Below are 23,502 nucleotides of genomic sequence, written 5' to 3'. Positions count from 1 at the left end.
GCCACTCCAGTGTACTTGGACCCAACAGCCTCGGCTACCTCCCTGCCACGTGTCACTTTCCCTATGCTTTAGTTTTCTCAGTTATACACAAGGGCAGGTAGCAGCCCTCACATCACTGGATCATGGTGAGGATCAAATGAGCTAAAACATATAAACTGGGTTCTCAGAATGTGGCCTGGCACGTCTGCTTGCCATATGGACTAATGTAATCATTACATAGCTGACCAGACGCTGTCAACCCACAGCAGAGATGGGAACAACCGTTTACTCTAAGAACATGGAAGAAATATAGTCAGGGTCTAGCCTCTCCCAAGTAGAGACACAGACAAAACAGTGAAGCCCCTACTGCAGGGGGCCCCAGCATGGCCCCAGGTGGAGAAGTAACAGGGAAAGCACCCTGCTTTGCTGGGAAACCAGATGCTTTACTAAACTCAATCACCAGGCAGTGAAGCAGCATGCCCATGGAATTCATACACATGGCTTCAGCTGCACAGGAAGGAAGAGTAGATACAGGACAATCCTGATGTGACAGGAAGAGCTTCATCACTGTTAACTTGTCAATTTGTGCTGGCCAGCTGGGCCTGGTATCTTACCGAGGCCAAGACCCAGGAATTCTTCTCCTGCCAATGTGTGGCCCTTCAGGCTCCCTTCTCTTTCCCGCCCGGAGCCAGACAGGTAGCGAGTCTTCACCCCAGTTCCTATCAGCTGAGCGAGCTCCAGCTGGCTGATGCATTTCAAGATCTAAGAAGGGGTGAGAAGTGAAGCCTTGCTTTATAGCCAGAAAGAGGATACCTCAGTTCACTCAGTCTCTGTGTTTCCTGCAACATGTAGTTTTTCACACTAAGAATAAAACCTAGGCCCTTCAGATGGCTTCCCTCAAGGTCAGAATGGCTGGCTAGGCAGTAGTAAGAGTCCTGGCTACACAACTATGATTGTGGGCTTTAAAAACATACTGCTATACACCATTGTTCCCTAATGTTAAAAAGCAAACAAACAGGCTGGGCATGGTGGCGCACGCCCTTAATCCCAGCGCTTGGGAGGCAGAGGCAAGTAGATCTCAGTGAGTTTGAGGCCAGCCTGGTCTACAAAGCAAGTTCCAGGAAAGCCCGGCTGTGACACAGAGAAACCCTGTCTCAAACCTCACCACCCCCAAAACAGTGCAAACAAACAGTCGGCGGTGGTGGCGCAGGTCTTTAATCCCAGCACTCGGGAGGCAGAGGCAGGTGGATCTCTGTGAGTTCACGACCGGCCTGGTTTACAGAGCAAGTTCCAGGAGAGCCAGGGCTACACAGGGAAGCCTTGTCTCAAAAAAAAAGGCAAACAATCAACAGAAGAACTGGTACAGTGAGGTTACACACATGCTCAGAAATACATCTGTGTGTGTGTGTGTGTGTAAACCTTGGCTGAAGCAGGGCTCTATTTCCTACGAAACTCAACCCACGTGGTTGGGTCTAGCTCCTGCTCCCCACCCTGTCCACTCTTTTCCTCAGACACTGCACAGAGCCTCCCTGGCTTCTACACTGTTCCTTTATCTTGCCATCTCAGTCTTGTCCTGGGGTCTTTGCAATCCTGTTCTTCATGTCTTGAATGATACTTCTCCCAGCTCATTCCTTCAGCTATGACCAGACGTGTGCCTCCTACCAAAAAAACTTCCCTCAAACTCTCCTGATCACATTCCCCTACCACCCCAAGTTGCACCCATTGCGGTCTGTCCTTATGCCGTGTGTTTACTGATTGTTCCCTGCCCTCAGTGTCAAGAGGACATGAGCCGCCAGGCGGTGGGGGCATATGCCTTTAATCCCAGCACTCGGGAGGTAGAGCCAGGTGGATCTCTGTGAGTTCCACGCCAGCCTGGTCTACAGAGCGAGATCCAGGACAGGCTTCAAAGCTACATAGAGAAACCCTGTCTCGAAAAACCAAAAACCCCCCAAAAAAAAAAAAAAAAAAAAGGGACACGAACTCTGTCTTCATGGGCAACTTTCAGACTCATGAGGTAAAGGAAGGCTTAACTTTACCAACAACAGAACTGAGCAGACGAGAAAAAGAATTAAGAGGCCAAGAGTCATCCTGAGGAAAAAGCAGGGATGATGCATACCTCATGCCAAGAGTTGCCAAGGTAGTTGCCATCAGTGTGAGCCACGGTGATGAGTGTCTTGATGGTGTCGATGTTCTTTTGTTTCATTTCTGTGATGCTGGAGCTGGCTGTCAGCAGGGAGAAGCGAGCAAGGGCCTGAACATAGGCATCTCGTTCCAGCTGAAAGAGAAGCCCAAGAGAGCACTGTGATTTCACCCACAGTGTAGCCACTCACATAGCAGGCTGGCACAGTGAACTTCTCTGCTATTTCCAATGCACACAAGAGGCTTTTGGCTCAGCATTCCTCCAGCCATCCCACGCTAGCATGCTTCCACTACTGGACCACTGGAGGCTCCGGGGCACAACTACAGTTGAGAACTAGCTCTCTGCAGTGACAATCACACACTCTCTGTCCTGAGTTCTCATCTCTCTGCTGGATGCCAAGACTGTCAAACAGATGCTAATATTTACAGCGAGCCTGTAGGATGGGTATAAATGAGGAGATAAGCAGTGCCTTTGAGTCTGGAGGGGCAACATCACCAGGCTAGAGAAGTATCAGAGTGGGCTTTGAACCTGGCTTCCAGCTTCAGAACCTCACATCTTGATACGAAAGAAAATGCCTAGAAAGATGCATGAGGACAGAAGACTGAAGCTTTCAGAAAAAACTAATATCAGGGCGCATTCTTACTGACCTAGAAACAAGGTGTGGAACACACACCAACCTTGTGACTGCACAACAGCTCGGAGACTGCACTGATGTGTTCAGTGTTTCAGGATTCAAACAAGGTTTACAGACACATCAATGCTGTATTCAACCATCTGCTTCCCCAGAGCAGGGTGAGAGAGAGGAAAATTCTGGTAAAAATGGGTTATAAAAAGCAGCAGCCACTGGGGGATGCGGAAATAGCACTGAGAGCTTCCAGGCAGCTGACACACCACACACTTTACTAGGAGCCCTGCCCTCAACCAAACCCTGAAGCGCGGGGCAGGTAAACGTGGCAAGTGGACAAAGAGGATGTTTTGTCATTGCTAGCCGAGGAGCTGGTTTTAATCTGGACCCTGGTATTCTCCCAACTGGAACCACTGTTAGCACCAAGCCACAGGTTGCTTCTCAGTTGGAATGATTAAGTAGTTTGCTAAAACACTTGGTTAACTGCAAGTTCTTGTCAGTTTCAAAGCTTTCACAATCTGAAGAAACACACTATGGTGTCTCTGGAGCCCCTCACTTCTACCCACCTGCATTCCAAAGATGCAGGCAATGCGGACTGCACACCTGATGCCTTCCAAACACAGGGAGGCCACCTCTGTGTCATCACAGTTCTGCAGGCCAATGCTGTAGGCTGCCAGCAACGGCGTCCACACCAGCTGCCAAGGAAACAAGTTTCAATAACCTCCAGAATTCAGCATGGCAAGAGCATTTCAAACAGGGGTTCTCAACCTTTCTAACACAGCGACCCATTAAAGTTCCTCAGATTGTGCTGACCCTCAACCATAAAATTATTTTTATTGCTACCTCATAACTATAATTTTACTACTGTTATGAATCGTAAAGTAAATAAATACCTGATAGGCAGGATCTCTGATATGTAAGCAGTGTGAAAAGGTCATTTGACCACCAAAGGGGCCAAAGGGGTCAAGACCCACAGGTTGAGAACCAATGACTTAGAGGCTATTGTGTCAGTTAGAGGCATAGCCAAGATACCATGTTCACTATAACTTTGACTTCAATCTATTCCATTCACAATATAAAGGAGCTGCTTATAAACTATTTATTAAATAGTACATAGTGTCAGATTCCCCTGAAAATGGAGTTATAGATGGTTACTAGGAATGGAACCCTGGCCATCTCTAAGAGCAGGCAATACACTTAATTGCTGAGCCATCTCGCTAGTCCCACAGAATCAGTTCTCTACACAGCCGTTAACAATCAGAAGTTGGCATGTAGAATAAAACATGTAAGTGAGCTGGACTTGGGTGTACATGCCTTTAATCCTGGTAAAATCAAGTGGATTTCTGGTGAGTCAGAGGCCAGCCTCGTCTACTGGTCTATATCACAAGTTCCAGGTCAGTCAAGCCTACATAGTAAAGCTCTGTCTTTTTAAAAAAAAAAAAAAAAAAAAAAAAAGTGAAGCCAGGCAGTGGTGGCGCACGCCTTTAATCCCAGCACTCAGGAGGCAGAGGCAGGTGGATTTCTGTGAGTTCCAGGATAGACTCCAAAGCTACACAGAGAAACCCTGTTTGGGGTGGGTTGAAATAAAAACAGTTAAGAGAAAAAGAATGTTGCAAGGCCACTCAATGGGTAAAGAAGCTTCTGCCCAGCAGACGACACAAGGTTAACTCAGGGACTCACATAGTGGAAACAGACTGACACTAGTAAGCTGTGCTCTGACCTCCACAGGCAGGCTGGGGCAAACACAAATACACACTCACCATTTAAAACATTACATTATTTATTTATGTATGTATGTGTGTCTTTTCTAAACGTTTTAAAGCAGAGATCAACAACTATCTCTTTTCTTCTACCTGAATCTCACCTGATAAACTAACCTTGAAGCCAATAAGGTGGGCTCACACAAAAACTGGCCTTTTAGCCAGGCGGCAGTGGCACATGCCTTTAATTCCAGCACTCGGGAGGCAGAGGCAGGTGGATCTCTGTGAGTTCAAGGCCAACCTGGTCTACAGAACAAGATCCAGGACAGGCATCAAAACTACAAAAATCCTGTCTCAAAAAACAAACAACAACAACAACAACAACAAAAAACACCAAAAAAACCCCCCCAAAAACCAAACTGGCCTTTTAGGGCTGGTGAGAGCGATTAATGCTTAAGGACACTCGCTTCCAAGCCTCAGGGCCTGAATTCAACCCCTGGGGCCCATATGGTAAAAGAAAAGCACTCATTCCTATAGATTGTCCTCTCATCTCCCTACACTCTCCAGTGTGCACGCACACAATGAAAGTAATTTTTTTTTTTTCGAGATGGTTTCTCTGTGTAGCTTTGCGCCTTTCCTGGAACTCACTTGGTAGCCCAGGCTGGCCTCGAACTCACAGAGATCCGCCTGGCTCTGCCTCCCGAGTGCTGGGATTAAAGGCGTGCGGCACCACCGCCTGGCCAATAAAAGTAATTTTAAAAACAAAACGGTCCTGCTGGGTGGTAGTGGTGCATGTCTTTAATCCCAGTACTCAAGAGGCAGAGGCAGGCAGATCTTTGAGTTCTAGGCCAGCCTGGTCTACAGAGCTACTTCTGAAAGGGCAGCCAAGGTTACACAAAGAAACCCTGTCTCAAAATGAAAACAAAAACAAAATGGTCCCTTTATAGTGTCATGTGCTTGAACAATTATTAATTTGTTCAATCTCCATCAAACCATCCAAAACAGTTCTGTCCTCATCCCCATTTGACAGAAAATAAAAGATGTAGAGTGACCGATCTGAGCAAGGCCACATGGCTACAAAGCAGAAAGCCAAGATTCAAACCCTGATGGTAGAGAGCAGAGGCCGTGACTGTGCTGGCACTTGCAGAAGGGACTCCCCGATGAAGCACTCTGGTTTTCCTCTCCATTCTCTCCCACTGCAATCTCACCAGCCAATTCAGAGCAGACCAACTGCAGAATTAGGCTTGGCAACATGCTAACTTTCTAGGATACTCACTTTGAACATAGGCCTGACGTGGTCCAAGTGTGTGGCGCTGGTAAATGGGGCTTTGGCATGGCTCACAGCCTCCATCAGAGCTTTGGCCGTTTTAGCCATCTGTTCCATTTCCATATTGTACAGCAGTCGCCGCTGCTTTTCACTAGCTACGTCTGCAAAGAAGTAAGAGCACATACAGAGTGCTTGCCATGTGCCAGGAACTGCCTCAAAAGCCTTCCTTACATGATTAACTCACCAGTCTCCCAATCAGCTTGTGAGCCCGTTACAAATATTATCATTTTACAGATGGGGATGATGAGGCAGACTGGTTAGGTGTCTGGGTATGAATGCCTCACGGGGCTCTGAAGCAACAGAGCTGCGGTGTGGCTGGAGGAGTGGGGCTCTAGGTCCCGTGTTCTAGGCACTGCTCCTGAGCATCTCAGACACTGACACCACCACAGGCACTAATCCAGAGTTCCAGCCGCAGCTGATACAATCATCATGTGTTAGTTTTGTGGAGCACTTTGGGGAGGACAATTTAACTCTTAGGGTATACAGTGTAAATTCCTTCTTGTTCCTAATTACAAATCTAGCAAGAATCAGATTATGAAAGAATCACATCATAATTAATTTAATCACATTACTATTCAGGTGTCTAGATATGCTAATTAAATTCATCACCAGCAGTGTACTTAATCATACTTTCTGATGTGCTAAAAGGTAGAGCTGAGCCCCACTTCCAGACAAACAACAACAAGCAACTAAGGACTGCCCTGGGGAGAAACAGTCTCCTCGAACGTTGAGGAGTCAGCTCTGAAATCATATACTTACAAGCAACATTAAATGGCCTCAGCAGGTTGTATTTATATATTTGTGTGTTTATACATATGTGTATATGTAACAATAACAATGAAAGAAAAAGAGGTCACAATCTGAGGGAATGAGGGGGGAGCCACAGGAGGGCATGGAAGGAGGAAAAGGAAGGGGAAAATGATGCAATTATACTCTAATGGAAGTTAGCGCTGATGGGCAAGTCTGCAGCAGGCAGGCCTTACTCTGCTTGGTAGATTTGGTTGCAATTGTGTGCTCTTTTGTCTCCTTCATTGCAATCTTCTTGCCTTCTATTTCTTCGTAGATGCTAGACAGATACTCCTCTGGTAGGTCTTTACTATCATTGATACCCCGGTTCATTTTAATATATTGTTCTTTTGTCATTTTATTCTTCACCTGAAATTTAAAAAGAGAAAAACATTTTTAAAACACCGAAATGCCCACACGAATTCAGTCATGTCTGTGGCTACAATACACGAATTACAGGGTGTCTTACCTGAGGGCTGTGCAAGTCTGTAGTTAGCATAATAATGGAGTATGCCAGGACATATGCAGTGTCAGCACTAGCAAACAGGGTTTGCCTGGAAGAGAAGAACCCAGATGTGAAGCACGGCCACAGTGATGACAGCCAGGCAGAATGGCACAGAATGTCCCCACAGGGAAAGTGGGGACGCAGGTCCCTAAAAGCAGGCCTGCTGCACCATATGATGTGGAGCCAGGGAGAGTCTTCTGGGCTACGGGCCGCAGGAATATATTATAAGAACTCAGCTGGTTACGGCAGAGCCACCACCTTTGAAGGGATCAAGGAATTCCTTCAGAGGAAGCCAAATTCCAAGGAGCCTTTGGTGTTATTTGGCTTGTCATGTATCAGCTGTCTTCTGTTATGAAAATCATGTGTGCCTTCATAGCTTTCCCAATTGATTTTTTCCTAAGAATTGCTAACAGTGTGGACTGATCACTATTTGGAGATATACGTTCGAGGTATTTGGAGAACAAATCTCAGGAAAGACTTCCTTCCCTCAGGCCCACCCATTTCTTCTCCTTTTAGCACTGGAATCAGATATCTCCCTTAGCCACATTCAAGGACTAACAGGATAACAGTCCAAACCACCACATAATAAGTCTCCTGAATTAAGGTAAATTCCACAGAGAGACACCGCCTAGGTCAGGTGGACCTTAAGCAATAGATTTGCACAATTTAGCTCGGACCCTCCTTTTCTTACAGGCTTACTTAACTTTATAGATCTCTAACTCCTTACCTAACCACTTCTAGGAATATTTGGATAACCTTCTGTGCTGACAGCTATGCACAGCCAGAACCCCAGTTCAAGCTTCCCTGTAATTATCATCATCCAGCCAGGTCCATCCCCAGACAGAGGAAAGTACCTTATCAGAGATACCTCTGTATTCTCTAAGAACAGACTTAAGTGTCCAGACTACCTGTTTGAGAAGGCCTGGCAGATGTGCTAATTAAGCTTACCTTCTCCTTTCCAAAGTCTTATCTCTAGTTTTAGATCCACCCTTAACAATTAACTCAGAAGTAAAGGGTTCCAATTTATAGGTACATCTAGCTGTGATGGAAGTTGCCTAGCAATGGAGCACACTTGCCAGAAATGGCAGGAGCAGAGATAGCTTGGAGAGATAAGGATCAAAGGGATAAAGGGCAGTTTTATTTTCAGATGAGGACTAGACAGAGGAAAAGGGAATGAATGGAAGAACTAGATGGGTAAGAACTAGAGAGGAACGTACTGAGATGGGGAAGAACTAGATTGAAGGGCTAGAAGAGAATACTAGAGGAACGAGATGGAAGCTGAGGAAGAACCAGATAAGAAAGGAGATGGGAGAGGAGCTAAGATGGAAAAGAACTAGATGGATGAGAATCTAGATGGAGCAGAACTAAGATGAGAGAATTAAGATAGAACTTAAGAGGACAGCAGATAAATGTAGGAGAAATGTAGGAGAAATCAGGCAAGAAAGGAGTTAGGCATGAGAGCAGAATGGAAGCAGTGTAAAGAAAAAACTGACTCACAAGAATAAATGGACTAGGGAGTTTTGTGTATGTAGATTAATTTCCTACCATCAAAGATTAATTATCAGCTGGTTATAGATTCTTCCCAGACCCTGGGAGGGGGTCTATCGAGGGGCTGGGCTCCCATAGTCTCCGATACTTGTGAACAAGAATCATCACCAAACAAGAGTTAACAGTCCAGCGTACAAAAGGAGTTAAGCAGCTTCAAGTAATTTTTAAAAAAGACTTAAGGAGCATTGTGGGCCAGAGTGACGGCAAACAAGCACGGGATGCCAGGAGATGCTCGCAAGTACCAAGCCTGCTAGAGACCATCCTGGAGCAGTCGACTCCTTACCCTTTACATGCTAGGAGCTCCTTGAACCTCCACTTGAGAGCATCAGCTCCGGCACAGAAGCACCCCATAAATTCTTTCTCGGTATTAGTTATTCACTGTTTCCATTACCTACTGTGGTACTTAACAGCAGAAGCACAAAGCAAAAATATTTATATTGTTTTAAAGCATATGCCTGAGTTCTGACATTTTTGCCTTAGGCAAGGAAAGAAAGACAAAACCATGTGGACACTAAGCCACATGACGTGTGAACTGAAGATGGAAAAACTGGTCTGTACAAACCACCGGAAGAGAGAAATCCCAAGAATAGAGCAAAAGGAGACTGACAGGGCCTGATCACTGACTGGACCAATAGAGCAGGGTCTCCAGGCCCATGGAGGGCACTCTTAAAGTTAGCAACATACTCCTCCATCTTCACATCAAGTTGTCATGTCTGTTAGGTCTGCTCTGCCAACCAGACTGTCTCCTGGCCACACATTGGCAGGACTGGGACTGATTAATATGAAAATGGGACAGATCTGGGACAAAACTGAGCAGTTCCCACAGCACACTCACAGTACATTCAGACACTCAGAGCTGCACAGTGGAGGGAGGCCCATGAGGCCGAAGACAATTCAGACATCTTGGCTTGACTAGTTATTAGTTGACTAATTTTGGACTGGATTCTCAATCCTTCAGAGCCTCAGTTTCCCACCCGTAACACAGGTCTGCCACATTCAGCATGATGAATAAGAGCAGGGATTAATGACACTTAGCCCCTTTCTAAGGTTTGGGACAGGACATACAGCAGTGGGTCTCACCAAGCTTCTCTGTACAAACATGTCATTTTATTTTGTTCTCATGTACCCCGTGCAGCCTGCCTCCTTCTGCAAGGTCACCTGCATTCCATCACGCTTTCTACTTCTCACCCCAGTTAGGATCAAAACTTCTCCATTTCTTATAAAAACAGCAACTGACTATTAAGCACCTACAATTAGGGCTGCCGAGATGGCTCAGCAGGTAAAGGTACTTGTGTTGATGAACTGAGTTCAGTTCCTAGCAGGTATCACCTAAGGCAGAAAGAGCAAACTGGTCCCCAAGTTGTCCTCTATCCTCCATATCTAAGCCCTGGCACTTGTGCCCCTCCATATGCATCATCGTGCACACACACACACACATACTACAAAAAACACAGCCACTTCTACAGTTTATTATCAGCATGTAATCAACAAACCCTCTGCATTCCACACTATGCTAGCTGTTGGTTAGAGAAGAGGTACTACTCTCAAGTGAAGGAAGACTTGACCTCAGCTTTGTGAGCTGCTCCCTTCAATGCTGGATGTTGAACCCAAGGCCCTATGCAGCCAAGGCAAGTGCTCTACCACTGAGCTCTATCCTCAGCCCTTGTTTTTGTTTTAAGACAAGGTAGCTTAGGGTCGCCTTCACCTCACTTCCCTTGTCTCTACCTCTTCAGCATCAGCATGCCCAGCTAGCCACGAGCTCTTAGGCAAGTTACTTAACCTCTCTGGTCCTCAACCTCCTTATCTGTAGTATAGGAACACAAATAAGATTGCTGCAAATTTCTCCCCCCCCCCCCCGCCCCTCCCACTCATCTCCCTGCCCCCCTTACTGGGACCTAACCCAATCCAGGGCTCCATGAATGCTTTGCTCACCCTCTTCCACCAAACTCTATCTCCATCTGTGTTTCTGGTTCTTTTATTTCCTTTAAACCTGGTACCTGGAATAGAACCCAGGGCTCCACACATGCTGAGCAAGGGCTCCATTACTGACCTCTGCCTGCTTAGCAGAGCCGGACTCTTACTGAACAGACACATTAGTGTCTTAGCAGAATTGCCATGATTAAACCCAACCTCAAGTCAAGATAAGTGTCCACAAGAAGGAAGAAGCAGTTGCCACAGCGCTCACCCTTGGTTACACTCTATGTATCGTGCGGCAAACTTCTCCATTAATCGATCAATCTTCTGTGCTTCCCCAGGCAGGCGGAAGCCTTCCAGGAATGTCCTCAGGGCTGAGACGAACTCTTTTTCACAGAAGTCCAGTTGGTCCACATAGGCATACATCACCTCTTTGTTGAACCTCGTGCTATCACCCAGAAATTCGCCCACCTGGGTCTGAAACACACAGATGCACTCCCATCTAGAAACTGATGGGGTGATGGCTGTGGTGGTGGTGGCGGTGGCTGGAACTTGTACAAAGGCCCTCAAGTGCCCATAGCAGCTGACTGCTGGGAAGCAGGGAAAGACTGCCCCTGCTTCCATACGGAGGACAGCTTGTCAGAGAAAGGGGAAGAGGAGGAGAACTACAAGGCTTAAAGATGGAGGGGCAAGAGACATATTCAGCCAGAGAAGAACTTCTAGTAGTCAAGGGCCACTTTGGACTCTGACACTGGCCCCCAAACAAACAACTGTGGGTCAAAGCAGAGCCTGTTCTCATCAAGAAACGCTATACAGTGCCAGAGGAGAGCAAGACTGTAGGAGCCAGGGTGCAAAGCAGTTTGCACTCAGGACCATCCAAGCTGGAGGTACAAGTCAGTGAGATGCAACACCAGCCCACAGGGCCACATGCTGTGCCAAGCCCTGACTTACAGAATCCAGCCGCTCCTCCTGGTGCAGAAACTGGGCAATGTCCTCTACGTCTGTTCCCAGCATGCCTTGCTCTTGGAGAAACTGAATTCCCCGCTTGGGCTTCTTATTGAAGCTGTATCAAGAGGAGAGGAGACAGAACACAGGTGGCTGACTTCAAGCTCTGGAGAGAGAGAAAGCTAGCAGCGATAAAGCAACTGTCCCACGGCTTTCCTAAATTCTACCATCAAGTTTTTTCATATTTGTTTATTAATTACTTATTCACATGTGTGCACATGTGATCAAGTATGGACTTGTCCTCCACAACCTTTTATCTTCAAGCATGATGGCAAGCACCTTCACCCACTCAGCCATCTCAACAGCCCTGTTCTGGTTTTGTTTTAGTTTTTTTTTTGAAACAGGATCTCACTTTGCAACCCAGGCTGGCTTCCATTTCATAGAAATCCACCTGCCTCTGCCTCAAGAGTGCTGGGATTAAAGGCATGTGTCACCACACTTGGTCTTATATTTTGTTTTTTGAGACAAGGTCCTCAATATACGACCCAAGTTGGCCTTGACCCCATGGAAACCCTCCTGTCTAAGCCTCCCGAGTACCAGACCACAGTGAACCACCACACCTTAATAGCTCTTAATTTTCCACCCTGCAATTGCGGACTTAGCTACCCGTCAGCCAAGTCACTCTCCCATCTTTAACAGAGCCCAGGGCACTGAACTGGGCACAGAGCCATCAGGAGTACAGGACAGTAGTAACACAAAGTTCAAGCCACTGGTAAGACAGCAGCAAGTGTGGGGACTTCTGACTCCATAAGGTGTGCTCCTCCTGCCTTCTCCCCCTTCCTCTAGCAGCTACGTGTGGTGGCTGATGCTGCTGGAGTCCGACATCATGGATGAGTCACAGATGCCCAGAAGACCCATCATAACAGCCGAAAACTGTCACTCTGGCCCGCCGATCCTCTGCTAAGTAGGTACTAGACATTTACTTTATGCTTTTTAGTAAGGAGAGGCAAACTAACGAATGGATAAGTTCATTTTGCCAAGTCCTGCCAGGAGAGGGACAAACACAAATAGGCAAGGCCCATGAAGACACACATGGGTAAGGACAGGGAAAACTGGACTGATGTGGTCAGCATGGCTATGGGAGGCCTCGCTGAAGAAGAAATAGTGCCCCATGTCTGAGGGATTAAAACGAACAAAAAGCACTAAGAGAACAAGGAGAGCTCCTCACCATGGTGACCACAGGACTAAAAAACAGGCCATGTGTGCCAGTGTGCTGTCAGGAGATGAGGAGAGGGAGGGTGGGAGGCCCAAGCAGGATCAGCTCCTGGCACACAACAGGAAGCAAGGGAGAGTGAGGCTTACTTTATGTTTTCAAGTTCAATTATCCCACCACTGTTCTCTTTGCAGGGAACTCAATAACAACTGTTATTTTAGTTACCACGGGGAAAACAAAGCACCCCAGGGATCACCGGTGAGGCAGGAACACAGAGCTCAGCACTTCCATCCAAAGCCTGAGTGCTTCGCTTCAACTGTTAAAGGGAGCTTGCTCATTCAAAAGTACATAGCACAGAAGATGATGTGCTAAAGTGCATAAGAGACTAGGAAGAAACAAAGAATGAGCAATTACCACAATGATGGTGTTACCGTGCTGTGGAGAATGTTCTTAAGTTTCAAACGCGTGATTAAGAATGGTGATGCTACAAACTACAAATGGTTCAGAAAAACCTACACCAGCCTAAAGCAAACACAGTGAACCCTGAGCTCTCTGCTCAGGGAACAGACAGCGGCTTCTTCCAGGTGCTTTTGGTTGGTTTTCTTTGTAATTTTTTTGAGATTTTATTTATTGTTATTTTATGTGGATGAGGTTTTGCCTGCATGTTTGTCTGCAAGCCACGTTATGTCTGCAAGCCACCTGTGTGTACTGTCCCTCAAAGGCCAGAAGAGGGCATCAGACCCTCTGGGATGAGAGTTAACAGACAGTTGTGAGCTGCCACATAAGTGTGAACACTGAACCTGGATCCTCTGGAAGAACAGCTAGTGCTCTTAACCAATGAGCCATCTCTCTAGCCCATTTTGTTTTTGGTGGCTTTGTTTTCTCTGAGTTTACAACTCAACTCAAGGTTATCCTCCTGCCTCAGCCTCTAAGGGGCTAGGATTACAGGCCTAAGCCACTATACCTGGCTGTTTTCTAAGGTGGGTTTTGTTATCAGAAAAGGAAGAAATCAGGCCTGAGCTGCACAGAGGCTCCTCCATACACAGCCTGTCTCCTCCTCTTATGCTCCCATGCTTTCCCCATGCCTGGTAGCCAGTAGGCCCCATCACAGGTATTTCCCCTGCAGGAGTCAGCCTCCAGGTCCTGGAGAAGAGGAAGCTTTGCTGAAAGCCCTGAGAGACGGCCCAGCCCAGCAGCCACACTCACAGCTCGATGCCATGCTCAATGATTTCCTTCTGTTGTTTGATGACCTCAAACTGCTCTGGGTCATCCTGAATGGTTGTCTGGGTTCCCGAGGACACTGTGGACTCCACTGATGTCACACTACACCGTCTTGCCATGTCAAGGCCTTTTCCATCTCCCATTTCCTGATCTGGGAGCCGCTCCTGACCTGCAGTGACATAAAAGCAAACAAAACCAACTAAGCAGATGGAACAAGTGTGGCTAAGCAAGCTCTGGCTTCGGTGCCCCTTCGTCAGACCTACCAGAGGTTTGCGTCCAAAGGGGCACAGGTGCCAAGCCTATCACTTTAAATACTTTCCTCAGCATCACACAGAAACTAGTTAACATAGAACTCAAACTAATTCTGAAATTCACAAGTAAAGAAAATGCAAAAGCAAGACACTTGATAAAAAACATAAGGACTTGCCTTACCAAAATCCAAACTTCCACCACTCTACATAATTCAGGAATATGGTGTCTACGTAAGCATGGACAAACAAATGGAAGAGAACAGGAAGATTCAGCAAAATTCTCTGGACCCATGCCTGACTCGGGGTAGTGGAAGGAACGAGGCCAGGAATGGGGAGGCCCAGTAGGGCCAGGTCATAGCACACAAGGGGAAGCCTGCAATGTCTTCATGAAACTCCAGCTCCAGAGTCTGACGCCTCTTCTGGGCTTCTTGGGCACCTGCACTTGTGTGTACATACTCATACACAGACACACATATACATAATTTTTTTTAAGTAAGGCTGGAGAGATGGCTCAGCAGTTAAGAGCACTTACTGCTCTTCCAGAGGACCCAAGTTTGAGTCTCACATCAAATAGCTCACTCCAGTTCAGGGGATCTGGCCTCCTCGGGCACCCACACACATATGGCATACACACATGGAAAACAAAAATAAATCCTTAAAAATAAGTAAATGAAATAAAATAAATCCTTCTGGCTGAGCAGCTCAGTGGTGAATCACTTTACTAGTATGCATGAGGCTCTAGGTTCAATCTTCAGTACTACAAAACACAAAAAGCCTTAAGTGCTTTTGTCAGAGTATCTTCTCACAGCTGCAGGAAAAATAAATGAACACCCCCAACATTCCAGATGTATTAAAAAACACAAGCTTTACAGTAACTGCAGGTATTTAGGAAACACAACAACTCTTTGGCACAATTCCAGAATAACATATCCCACAGTGGTAAGCTGCATCTGAAGGGAGGAGTTGCTCACGTTGCTCACTCACCCAGGGTGGCCTGGTGGTTGGGATTCACATACAGATCCTTGCTCCATTCCACCATGCACTTGAGAATGGACACAAGACACTCTAGGCCTTTCTTCCTCAGACTGAGCTCCTAGAGACCCAAAGTGAAAAGTACAGAGTCTTAACACACTTTACAATGAGCATTCTTGGTCTCTTGGGCAGTCCTGTGAGGCTTCCAGGTAATCACTAACAATCAGTACTACTACAGACAAAACCCAGGGAACTATTAACAACTGACATGTGTTAATGGCACATCAAAAACCCTAGTCATCACTAATAGTGTCATCACTGTAAGCATTCAAATATGACCTGTGTGACTTTGTAAGTGCAAAGGGTTAGCTGTATCTTTTTAAAATTGTCTCTGTGTGCATGCATGAACATGTACATACGTGCACACCTGTGGATACCAGAAGACAATTCGAGTATCATTCTCAGAAATGCCATTCACCTCCTTTGGGTCTCTCATTAGCCTATAGCTCTAGACTAGCTGGTCAGCAAACTCCAGGATCCACCTGTCTCCACCTCCATACCATACTGGGGTTATAACTGCATGACATCATGACCAGCTCTGTACATGAAGTCTGGGGATCAAACACAGGTCTTCATGCTTTCCAGGCAAGCACTTTACCAACTGCGCAATCTTACCAGCCCCATTAACTGAAGGGCTGGAGAGATGGCTAAGTAGTTAAAGAGTATCTGCTGTACAATCAGGACAACCAGAGTTTGGACCTCAGCACCCAATAACAAGATGGGTGACCAGCTTATGCCTGAAACCCTGGCTTTGTTAGAGGCAAGACAAGAGGCTTGCTGGAGATGCTGGCTTCCTGCCTAGCCAAAAAAATAAGAGCTCCAGCTTCAGGGAGACCCTACCTCAAAGGAATAGGCAGAGTGTGATGAAAGAAGGAAGGAAGGCAGGCAGGCAGGCAGGCTGGCTCTATTCATTGCTTGTGGAATGAAATACTATCAAGTAAAATAAAATCTGATATTTTAAAATTCAAAGTATTAACCTGTGATCTACAAAAAGTCAATTATTTAGTACATGAATAATTCTGGATAGAACACATACCCTAAATATCAACAACTGTATTTCAGTTTAAGGTACACTATAGACAAATAAGAATACAATTTTACGGGCTGGAGAGATGGCTCAGTGGTTAAGAGCTCTTCCAGAGGTCCTGAGTTCAATTCCCAGCAACCACATGGTGGCTCACAACCACTTGTAATGAGATCTGGTGCCCTCTTCTGGCCTGCAGGAACACATGTGTACTGTATACATAATAAATAAGTAAATAAATAAATAATACAATTTTACTAAAATAGAGTGTTTGGTTTTTGAGATAGGGTCTCAATATATAGGCCAGGCCTGCTCGGCAATGCTGAACCTCCTGCCTCAGCATCCTGAGTGCTGGAATTACAGGCCTGTGCCACCACACCTGCTACAGAAGTAGAATTTCTTACACTTAAAAAACGAACACAAGTTACAGATGATCTCAAAAAAAAAAAAAAAGCTACTACTTAAGACTCACAACACTTTAGGTGGCACAAATCTTTGCTGTGGATATCGTTCTGTATAAATAAAACAGTGATTGGCCATTGGCCAGGCAGGAAGTATAAGCGGGACAAGGAGAGAAGAGAATTCTGGGAAGTGGAAGGCTGAGTCAGGGAGACACCGCCAGCCGCTGCCATGACAAGCAGCATGTGAAGATGCCGGTAAGCCACGAGCCACGTGGCAAGATATAGATTTATAGAAATGGATTAATTTAAGATATAAGAACAGTTAGCAAGAAGCCTGCCACGGCCATACAGTTTGTAAGTAATGTAAGTCTCTGTGTTTACTTGATTGGGTCTGAGCAGCTGTGGAACTGGCAGGTGACAGAGATTTGTCCTGACGGTGGGCCAGGCAGGAAAACTCTAGCTACAAACCTTCCTGTGGCCCTAGGGACCTAAGGCTCTGGCCTTCCCACAGGAAAAAGCCCAGATGCCAAGATTCTGCACATGCCACTCAGGGACTGAGACTGCCTTTCCCAGAGGGCAGTCTCCTCTCTGCAGCATATCACCTGACAACTCTCGTCTTCACTGTCATTTCACAACAGCAGAAGCTGTGTGTCTGTGTTCTGCTCCCTAAGGTAGCTGCAAACCCAGTGACAGCCGTTTGATGGCACTTCATGATGCTTATCTCAACGAGCAAACTTTACAGACAACCATGCACCTTGGTGTTTTTACCTGTAGAGGCGTCATCCCCAGCTCATGTCCACTTCTTCCCTGAGCGATTTTGGATAAATCATTTACTAGACGCTCGAAAATGTTAGCAGCATTTAAGTCACAGTCATAGTTGACATAAATATCCACAACACACTGGGCATCTTGGAAAATAACATACAGATATTAGAAATCTGAATCGAAGGTAAACGATACATTTTTTAATGTTTAATGTCATTTTTCAATATTGTCAGGATGGGTATTGAACCCAAGGCTTTATGCATACTGTACAAGAACTCTACCACTAAGCCTAGTTATTCTTTCTTTGCTAAAAATATACTCTGGAACTTTTGTCCGAGGTGCTTACAAAGGAAATACAAGTCAGAAGCATGGGGGTAGGGCAGTCTACTTAACTGTTCTTAGGCCTGCCCACCTCTGTACTACCTGCTCCTAGGCACTCCGTTTCACCTTGTAAAAGTTCAGTTTCCTCATAAGAAAAGGGGCTAAAAGGGCTAGGTTGAGGAGTCACTCAGAGGTAGTATCTGCAGAGCCCTAGAATGGCAGACGATACATTTAAATTTACCTCAGGCCCAGAGGTAAAGCACCCAAACCAATCCGCCATGATTAGTAGTTTCTGGGATTTACAAAACGTGGTGCTAACAATGAAAGTCCCTGGCACACAAGCTTGAGCCAGTTATCCTCTACAAGAGAGGTGAGGTGGGCCTTTCTTGGTCAGTGTGAATGAACCCCCCCTTTCTTTTTTTAAGATTAAAAAGTATATATTTTGCTGGTGGTAGTGGCATATGCCTTTAATCCCGGCACTCAGGAAGCAGAGGCAGGTGGATCTCTGAATTCAAGCCCAGCCTGGTCTACAGAATGAGTTCCAGGACAGCCAGGGCTACACAGAAAAACCCTGTCTTGAAAACCCCTACCCTAAAATATATTTTTTTATCCATTGTTTTAAAAGTATGTGTAAGCTGGGTGTGGTGGTACACACTTTAAACCCCAGCACTAAGGAGGCAGAGGCAAGGGGATCTCTATGAATTTGAGGCCAGCCTGGGCTACATAAGTAAGACTCTGTCTCAAAAGGGGAAAAAATGTGTATATGTTGGTTTGAAGGTTTATGCACATGAGTATAGTGCCTAAAGAGGCCAAAAGAGGGTGTCAGATCCCCTGGAGCTAGAGTTACAGGCAGTAGTGAGGCACCTGATGTGGGTGCTGAGAACCAAACTTGGGTCCTCTATAAAAGCAGGAAGGGCTCTTCACAGCCGAACCATCACTCCAGCCCTGTGAATGGACTCTTTAATGGAAGGATTTTCTCAATCATTCATTAAAACACTACAAAGATGAACTGAAGATCTTGATTTGCAGACAAAAGCTTCAGAAACTGTTCTGAGTGTCCCCAGGTGAACGTACCTGCACAAATCCTCGTCAGGGTCTGAATGACCATCCAGCGGTGCTCAAAAGAACTTGTGGATGTTTCTAGAATGTTCAGGAAAATTTCTTTGAAAAAGACCTGTGTGGCATGAAGACAAGGGAGGAGCAATGAGCAGTCTCCATTTAGGACTCAAGATGCCAACAACTTAGGGCCAGGCAGCTCTTACACTATGGGAGGCAGCCTGGGCAGAGGGCAAAGCGGGGCACACACTTGCTGAGGGACATGGGAGGCCAGCCTAGTTGATGGACAGTTAGCAGGCGCTCTACCCAGAGATGAGGAGCTAGTACAGGGCCCACATGTGTTGTGATTTAAGAAAAACTAGAAATTTATATGTGTGCAATATAATGTTTCAATCTGACAACTAATTCAAATTATTTCAAACAATTTGAGCCCAGACAGACATGGGGGGTGGGGGTGGGGTCTCATCTGAGAACACAGACCATGACCTTGAATCTCTGGTGAACAGAACTTTTCTGACAAGGTCTTTCCCACTCATTCAGAAGTCCCACTAGGAGGCTAGCTAGTAAAAGGGGTACCTTACTATGGTGGCTAGGCCACCAGCAGCTTACTTGCTCGCTTTTTTTGGAGACAGGGTGTCATGTAGCCCAGGCTGGTCCCAAGTGAACTACATAGCCTGGGTTGTCCTTGACTTCCTGATTGCTCTGCTTCTAGCTCATGAGTGCTTGGATTACAGGCATGTGTCATGCCTGACTCACAAGCAGGCTTCTCATCTGGCGTTAATGTCCCCAAATAAAAACACTAACTGAAGTATGTACCTCTATCTGCATTTTCAAGTGCATCTTGAAGTTTGAAAGAAGAGTAAGAAAAATAGCAAGTGAGAGCTCGAAGACATCAGGCACTGAGGACACGCCATTCTTGGACAGGGCCACACACAGGTACTGCTTAATGGCAGTGACGAACATCTCGTGGCTCCTGAAGACTGGGCCAGCGTTCTGCAGCACAGAGAGCAGCAGCTGCAGGGAAACCACCTTGGAACGCAGCTCATGGGACCTGCAAAGGCAACGACAGTCAGTGGTGGTGTGCTAGTGGGAGGGATGTTAGACAGGAGGTTGCTTTTTGCTTTGTTTTGAGATAGGGTACAGCTGTGTACAGCTGACCTGGAACTTGTGACCCTGCCTCTGCTTGCCAAATATTGGCACAGACCCAAACAGTATGTTTCTTGAAAAGCCTTTGATCTTTTACCAGCTACTGTGTGACCAAGGATGACCTTTAACTCCTGACCTTCCTGCCTCTGCCTCCCAAGGACCGGTATTAGAGGAATGCATACCATGCCCAGCCAAGCAGAACCTCCAGAGACCAATGATTGAAGAATTAGAAACAGGACCTCTATGCCAATAGGATGAAGGCAGAGAGCATGAGATGGGTCCCTCAGAACTTGCAGGCCCTCTGAGAACAAGACTGACCAACTCCTACTCCTTTTTGTCTGTTCCCAACACAAAGTGGATAACAGGCAGAACAAGGTGAGAGTTAATTCTGGAGAGCCAGCTCTAGGCTGGATCCCTGCATGCAGTTACTTCACAATATTCTCCTGGAGACTCAGCTCCACACTCTTCACTCTCCATCTGCTACCAAGACAGGGCTGTGATAACACTATCTACCTCACAGGATCTAGAATCACCTAGGAGATAAGCCTCTGAGCATGACTATGAGGGGTTTAGATTAAGGTAATTAAATTAAGACTGACCCTTAATATGGGTGGTACCATTTCATGGGTGAGGGTCCTAGACTGCATAGAAAGGAGGGAGGGGCCAAGCACCAGACCATAATTCTCTTCTTCCTGACAGTGGATGCAAAGTGACCAGCCGCCTACTACAGCTCCTGCCGCCATGCCTCTGGGGTTCTTTATTCACCAGTCTCACAGACCCCTCACCACTATCCCAAGGCAAGGTGGTTAAGAAACTGAAAATCCACCAGTTACAGTGGTGCACATTTTTAATCCCAGCACTTGAATAGCAGAAGCAGTTGGATCTCTGTAAGTTAACAGGCCAGTCTGGTCTACGCAAATTTCAGGCTAGTCAGGGCTACAAGGTGAGACTTGCCTCAAAAAAATCAGTAAACAAACAACAACAATAAAAAAGAGCACTGGGGCCAGTTGTGGTGGCACAAGCCAGTAGGATTTGCTGAAGGAGGCAGAGGCAGGAAGATTACAAGTTCAAGGCCAGCCTGGGCTACACATTTAATTAAAAAAAAAAAAAAAAAAAAGCCGGGTGGTGGTGGCGCACGCCTTTAATCCCAGCACTTGGGAGGCAGAGGCAGGCGGATCTCTGTGAGTTCGAGGCCAGCCTGGTCTACAGAGTGAGTTCCAGGACAGGTACCAAAACTACACAGAGAAACCCTGTCTCAAAAAAAAAAAAAAAAAAAAAAAAAAAGCCCTGGGGAGATGGCTCAGTGGCTAAGCGTACTTGCTGCTTGAAGACTCAGGTTCCATTCCCAGCACCCACACGGCAACTCACAATCATACGTACCTCCAGTTCCAGGGAAATCTGGCACTCTCTTCTGATTTCCAAGGTCACCAGGCACATACCTGGTACACATACATACATGTAGGCCAAACACTTATACACATAACATAAAATCAATAAATCTTCAGGGCTGGAGAGATGGCTCAGAAGTTAAAAGCACTTGTTGCTCTTGCGGGGGATCCAGGTTCAATCCCCAGCATCCGCATGGTATACATACATACATACAGGCAAAACATTCATATGTACCAAGTAAAATAGATAAAGCTAAAACAACAATAAAGAGAAATGAAATTTTTTCTAGCTGGGTATGGTAGGTAAATTCCTGTAATCCTAGTACCTAGGAAGCTGAGGCAGGAGGATGCTGACATGAACCAGGTCAGCCCAAGTTACATAATGAGAAGCTGTCTCAGAAGGGCAGCTGCAGGCAAAGAAGAGGCTCAGCAGGTAAGGGCACCTGCTGCCTGATGACCTGAGTTCAATCCCTGGAACCCATGTAAAGGTGGAGGAGAGAACTGACTCCACAAAGTGGTATAATGATTTCTGCAAGAGCACAACAGCACATACATCACACACAAACACAATCATAACAAAGTCTGAAAAATGGAACACATTTTCCTAATGGTTGTCATGATGCTCAACAGGACTGAGGGTTAATGATGAGCAGTCAGGACAGCACAGCAGAGACTGGACAGTGCACTGCCCTGGACTCAGAACAGCATCCATCTCATTTCACCCAGTCAGCCCTGGAGCTGCCCCACAGTAAAGGACAGAAGATCCAGAGGCAGCTTTCTGGCTCTAAAGAAAGCCAGTTTTCTTCTCTTTACAGTACAGACACTGTGGGTTAGCTACTTCACTGTGGAGAGACACTAAGCTTAGACACTCGGCTCTGGGGCTTAAATCTCTGTTCAAGGAGCTGAGGTTTCCAACCAGGGCCGGGAATGGAGTCTGCAGGCATCTTGTCCCTTCACAGATTCACAAGCAGATTAAGCCCATCAGTCAGTAAAAAGACAGCAAGAAGTCCACACTGTTTTCAACACACAAAACAAGAGCAAATCTGGGTAAGACTCTGGACAGTGGAGGCATGGCGGGAAGTGAGGTGTGTGCAGGAACTGCTTGGGTCTGGAAAGCTGTGAGACCATCCCACACCAACGCCATAGGAACTAGGGGAGGACAAAATGCAGAACACAAACTCCCAGTTCACGGGCTAGCAGGTGGCCATAGCTGCTGGAGCTTACTTTGGATCTGGGGGTCCTTCCCCAAGAGGTTTCATTGACAGCTTGCACAGGGAGCGAAACACCAGGAAGGCGTCCTTCTGTAGAATGTGAGAGAACCTAGCAGTCACTTGATGTCCTTGAACATCTGGTTCCTATGGTGAGAAACAAAGGGAAATCCATGAAGAAAGGGAATTACATCATAGAAACCTACACTCCTGTATTTATTCAACTGGGACATGGGGACGGGGGAGACACAAAATAGATGTCATGGTTGTGTCTCAGAGCAACTGTAAAATCTTGTCATTTATTCTTTCTTTTTTTGGTTTTGGTTTTTTTGAGACAGGGTTTCTCTGTGTTGTTTTGGTGCCTGTCCTAGATCTCGCTGTGTAGATCAGGCTGGCCTCGAACTCACAGAAATCCGCCTGGCTCTGCCTCCTGAGTGCTGGGATTAAAGGCGTGCACCACCACCGCCGGGCTGTCACTTATTCTTTAAAGTCTGTGTGAAGCCAGGTATAGACACACACCTGTCATCCCAACATTGGGAATGGAGGCTGAGGATCAGGAGTGCAAGTTCCTCCTCAGCTACACACTGAGCTGAGTTCAAATGTGGCTGTTTAACAACCTGTCTCAAACAAACAAAAAAACCAAGCAAACAAAAGAAACAGCCAGGCGGTGGTGGCACCCACCTTTAATCCCAATACTAGGTAGGCAGAGGTACGTGGATCTCTATGAGTTCAAGGCTAGTCTGGTCTACAGAGCCAGTTCCAGGACAGCCAAGGCTACACAGAGAAACCCTGTCTTGAAAAACAACAACAACAAAAACCAAAAACTAAAAGAATTCTGAAGCAAAGTGATTGGGAAAAAATGACATGCATTTCAAAATCAACTTAAAAATATTACATTTTGCCAGGTGTGGTAGGTAGTACACACCTTTAATCCCAGCACTGAGAGGCAGAGGCAGGCAGAGCTCTGACTTCAAGGCTAGCCTGATCTACATAGTAAGTTCCACACC

At 46.3% G+C, this 23,502-nt stretch overlaps 1 protein-coding gene across 1 annotated transcript in view; it reads right to left on the bottom strand.

Moving 5' to 3' along the window:
* The window catches only part of Arfgef2 (ADP ribosylation factor guanine nucleotide exchange factor 2), an 83,371-nt gene that overhangs the window by 24,812 nt on the left and 35,057 nt on the right, over positions 1 to 23,502 (bottom strand). Inside the window, 14 exon segments of the mRNA XM_059261930.1 lie at positions 594 to 741; positions 2,096 to 2,254; positions 3,311 to 3,439; positions 5,721 to 5,872; positions 6,755 to 6,926; positions 7,027 to 7,111; positions 10,796 to 11,001; positions 11,476 to 11,587; positions 13,889 to 14,072; positions 15,139 to 15,247; positions 17,380 to 17,519; positions 18,772 to 18,871; positions 19,570 to 19,804; positions 22,512 to 22,642. Of these exon segments, the coding sequence (XP_059117913.1) occupies positions 594 to 741; positions 2,096 to 2,254; positions 3,311 to 3,439; positions 5,721 to 5,872; positions 6,755 to 6,926; positions 7,027 to 7,111; positions 10,796 to 11,001; positions 11,476 to 11,587; positions 13,889 to 14,072; positions 15,139 to 15,247; positions 17,380 to 17,519; positions 18,772 to 18,871; positions 19,570 to 19,804; positions 22,512 to 22,642 (2,062 nt within the window).

The sequence above is a fragment of the Peromyscus eremicus genome, chromosome 4 (assembly GCF_949786415.1).
Source record: "Peromyscus eremicus chromosome 4, PerEre_H2_v1, whole genome shotgun sequence".
In the NCBI taxonomy this organism is placed as follows: Eukaryota; Metazoa; Chordata; class Mammalia; order Rodentia; family Cricetidae; genus Peromyscus; species Peromyscus eremicus.
This window is presented reverse-complemented; position numbering and strand designations above follow the sequence as displayed.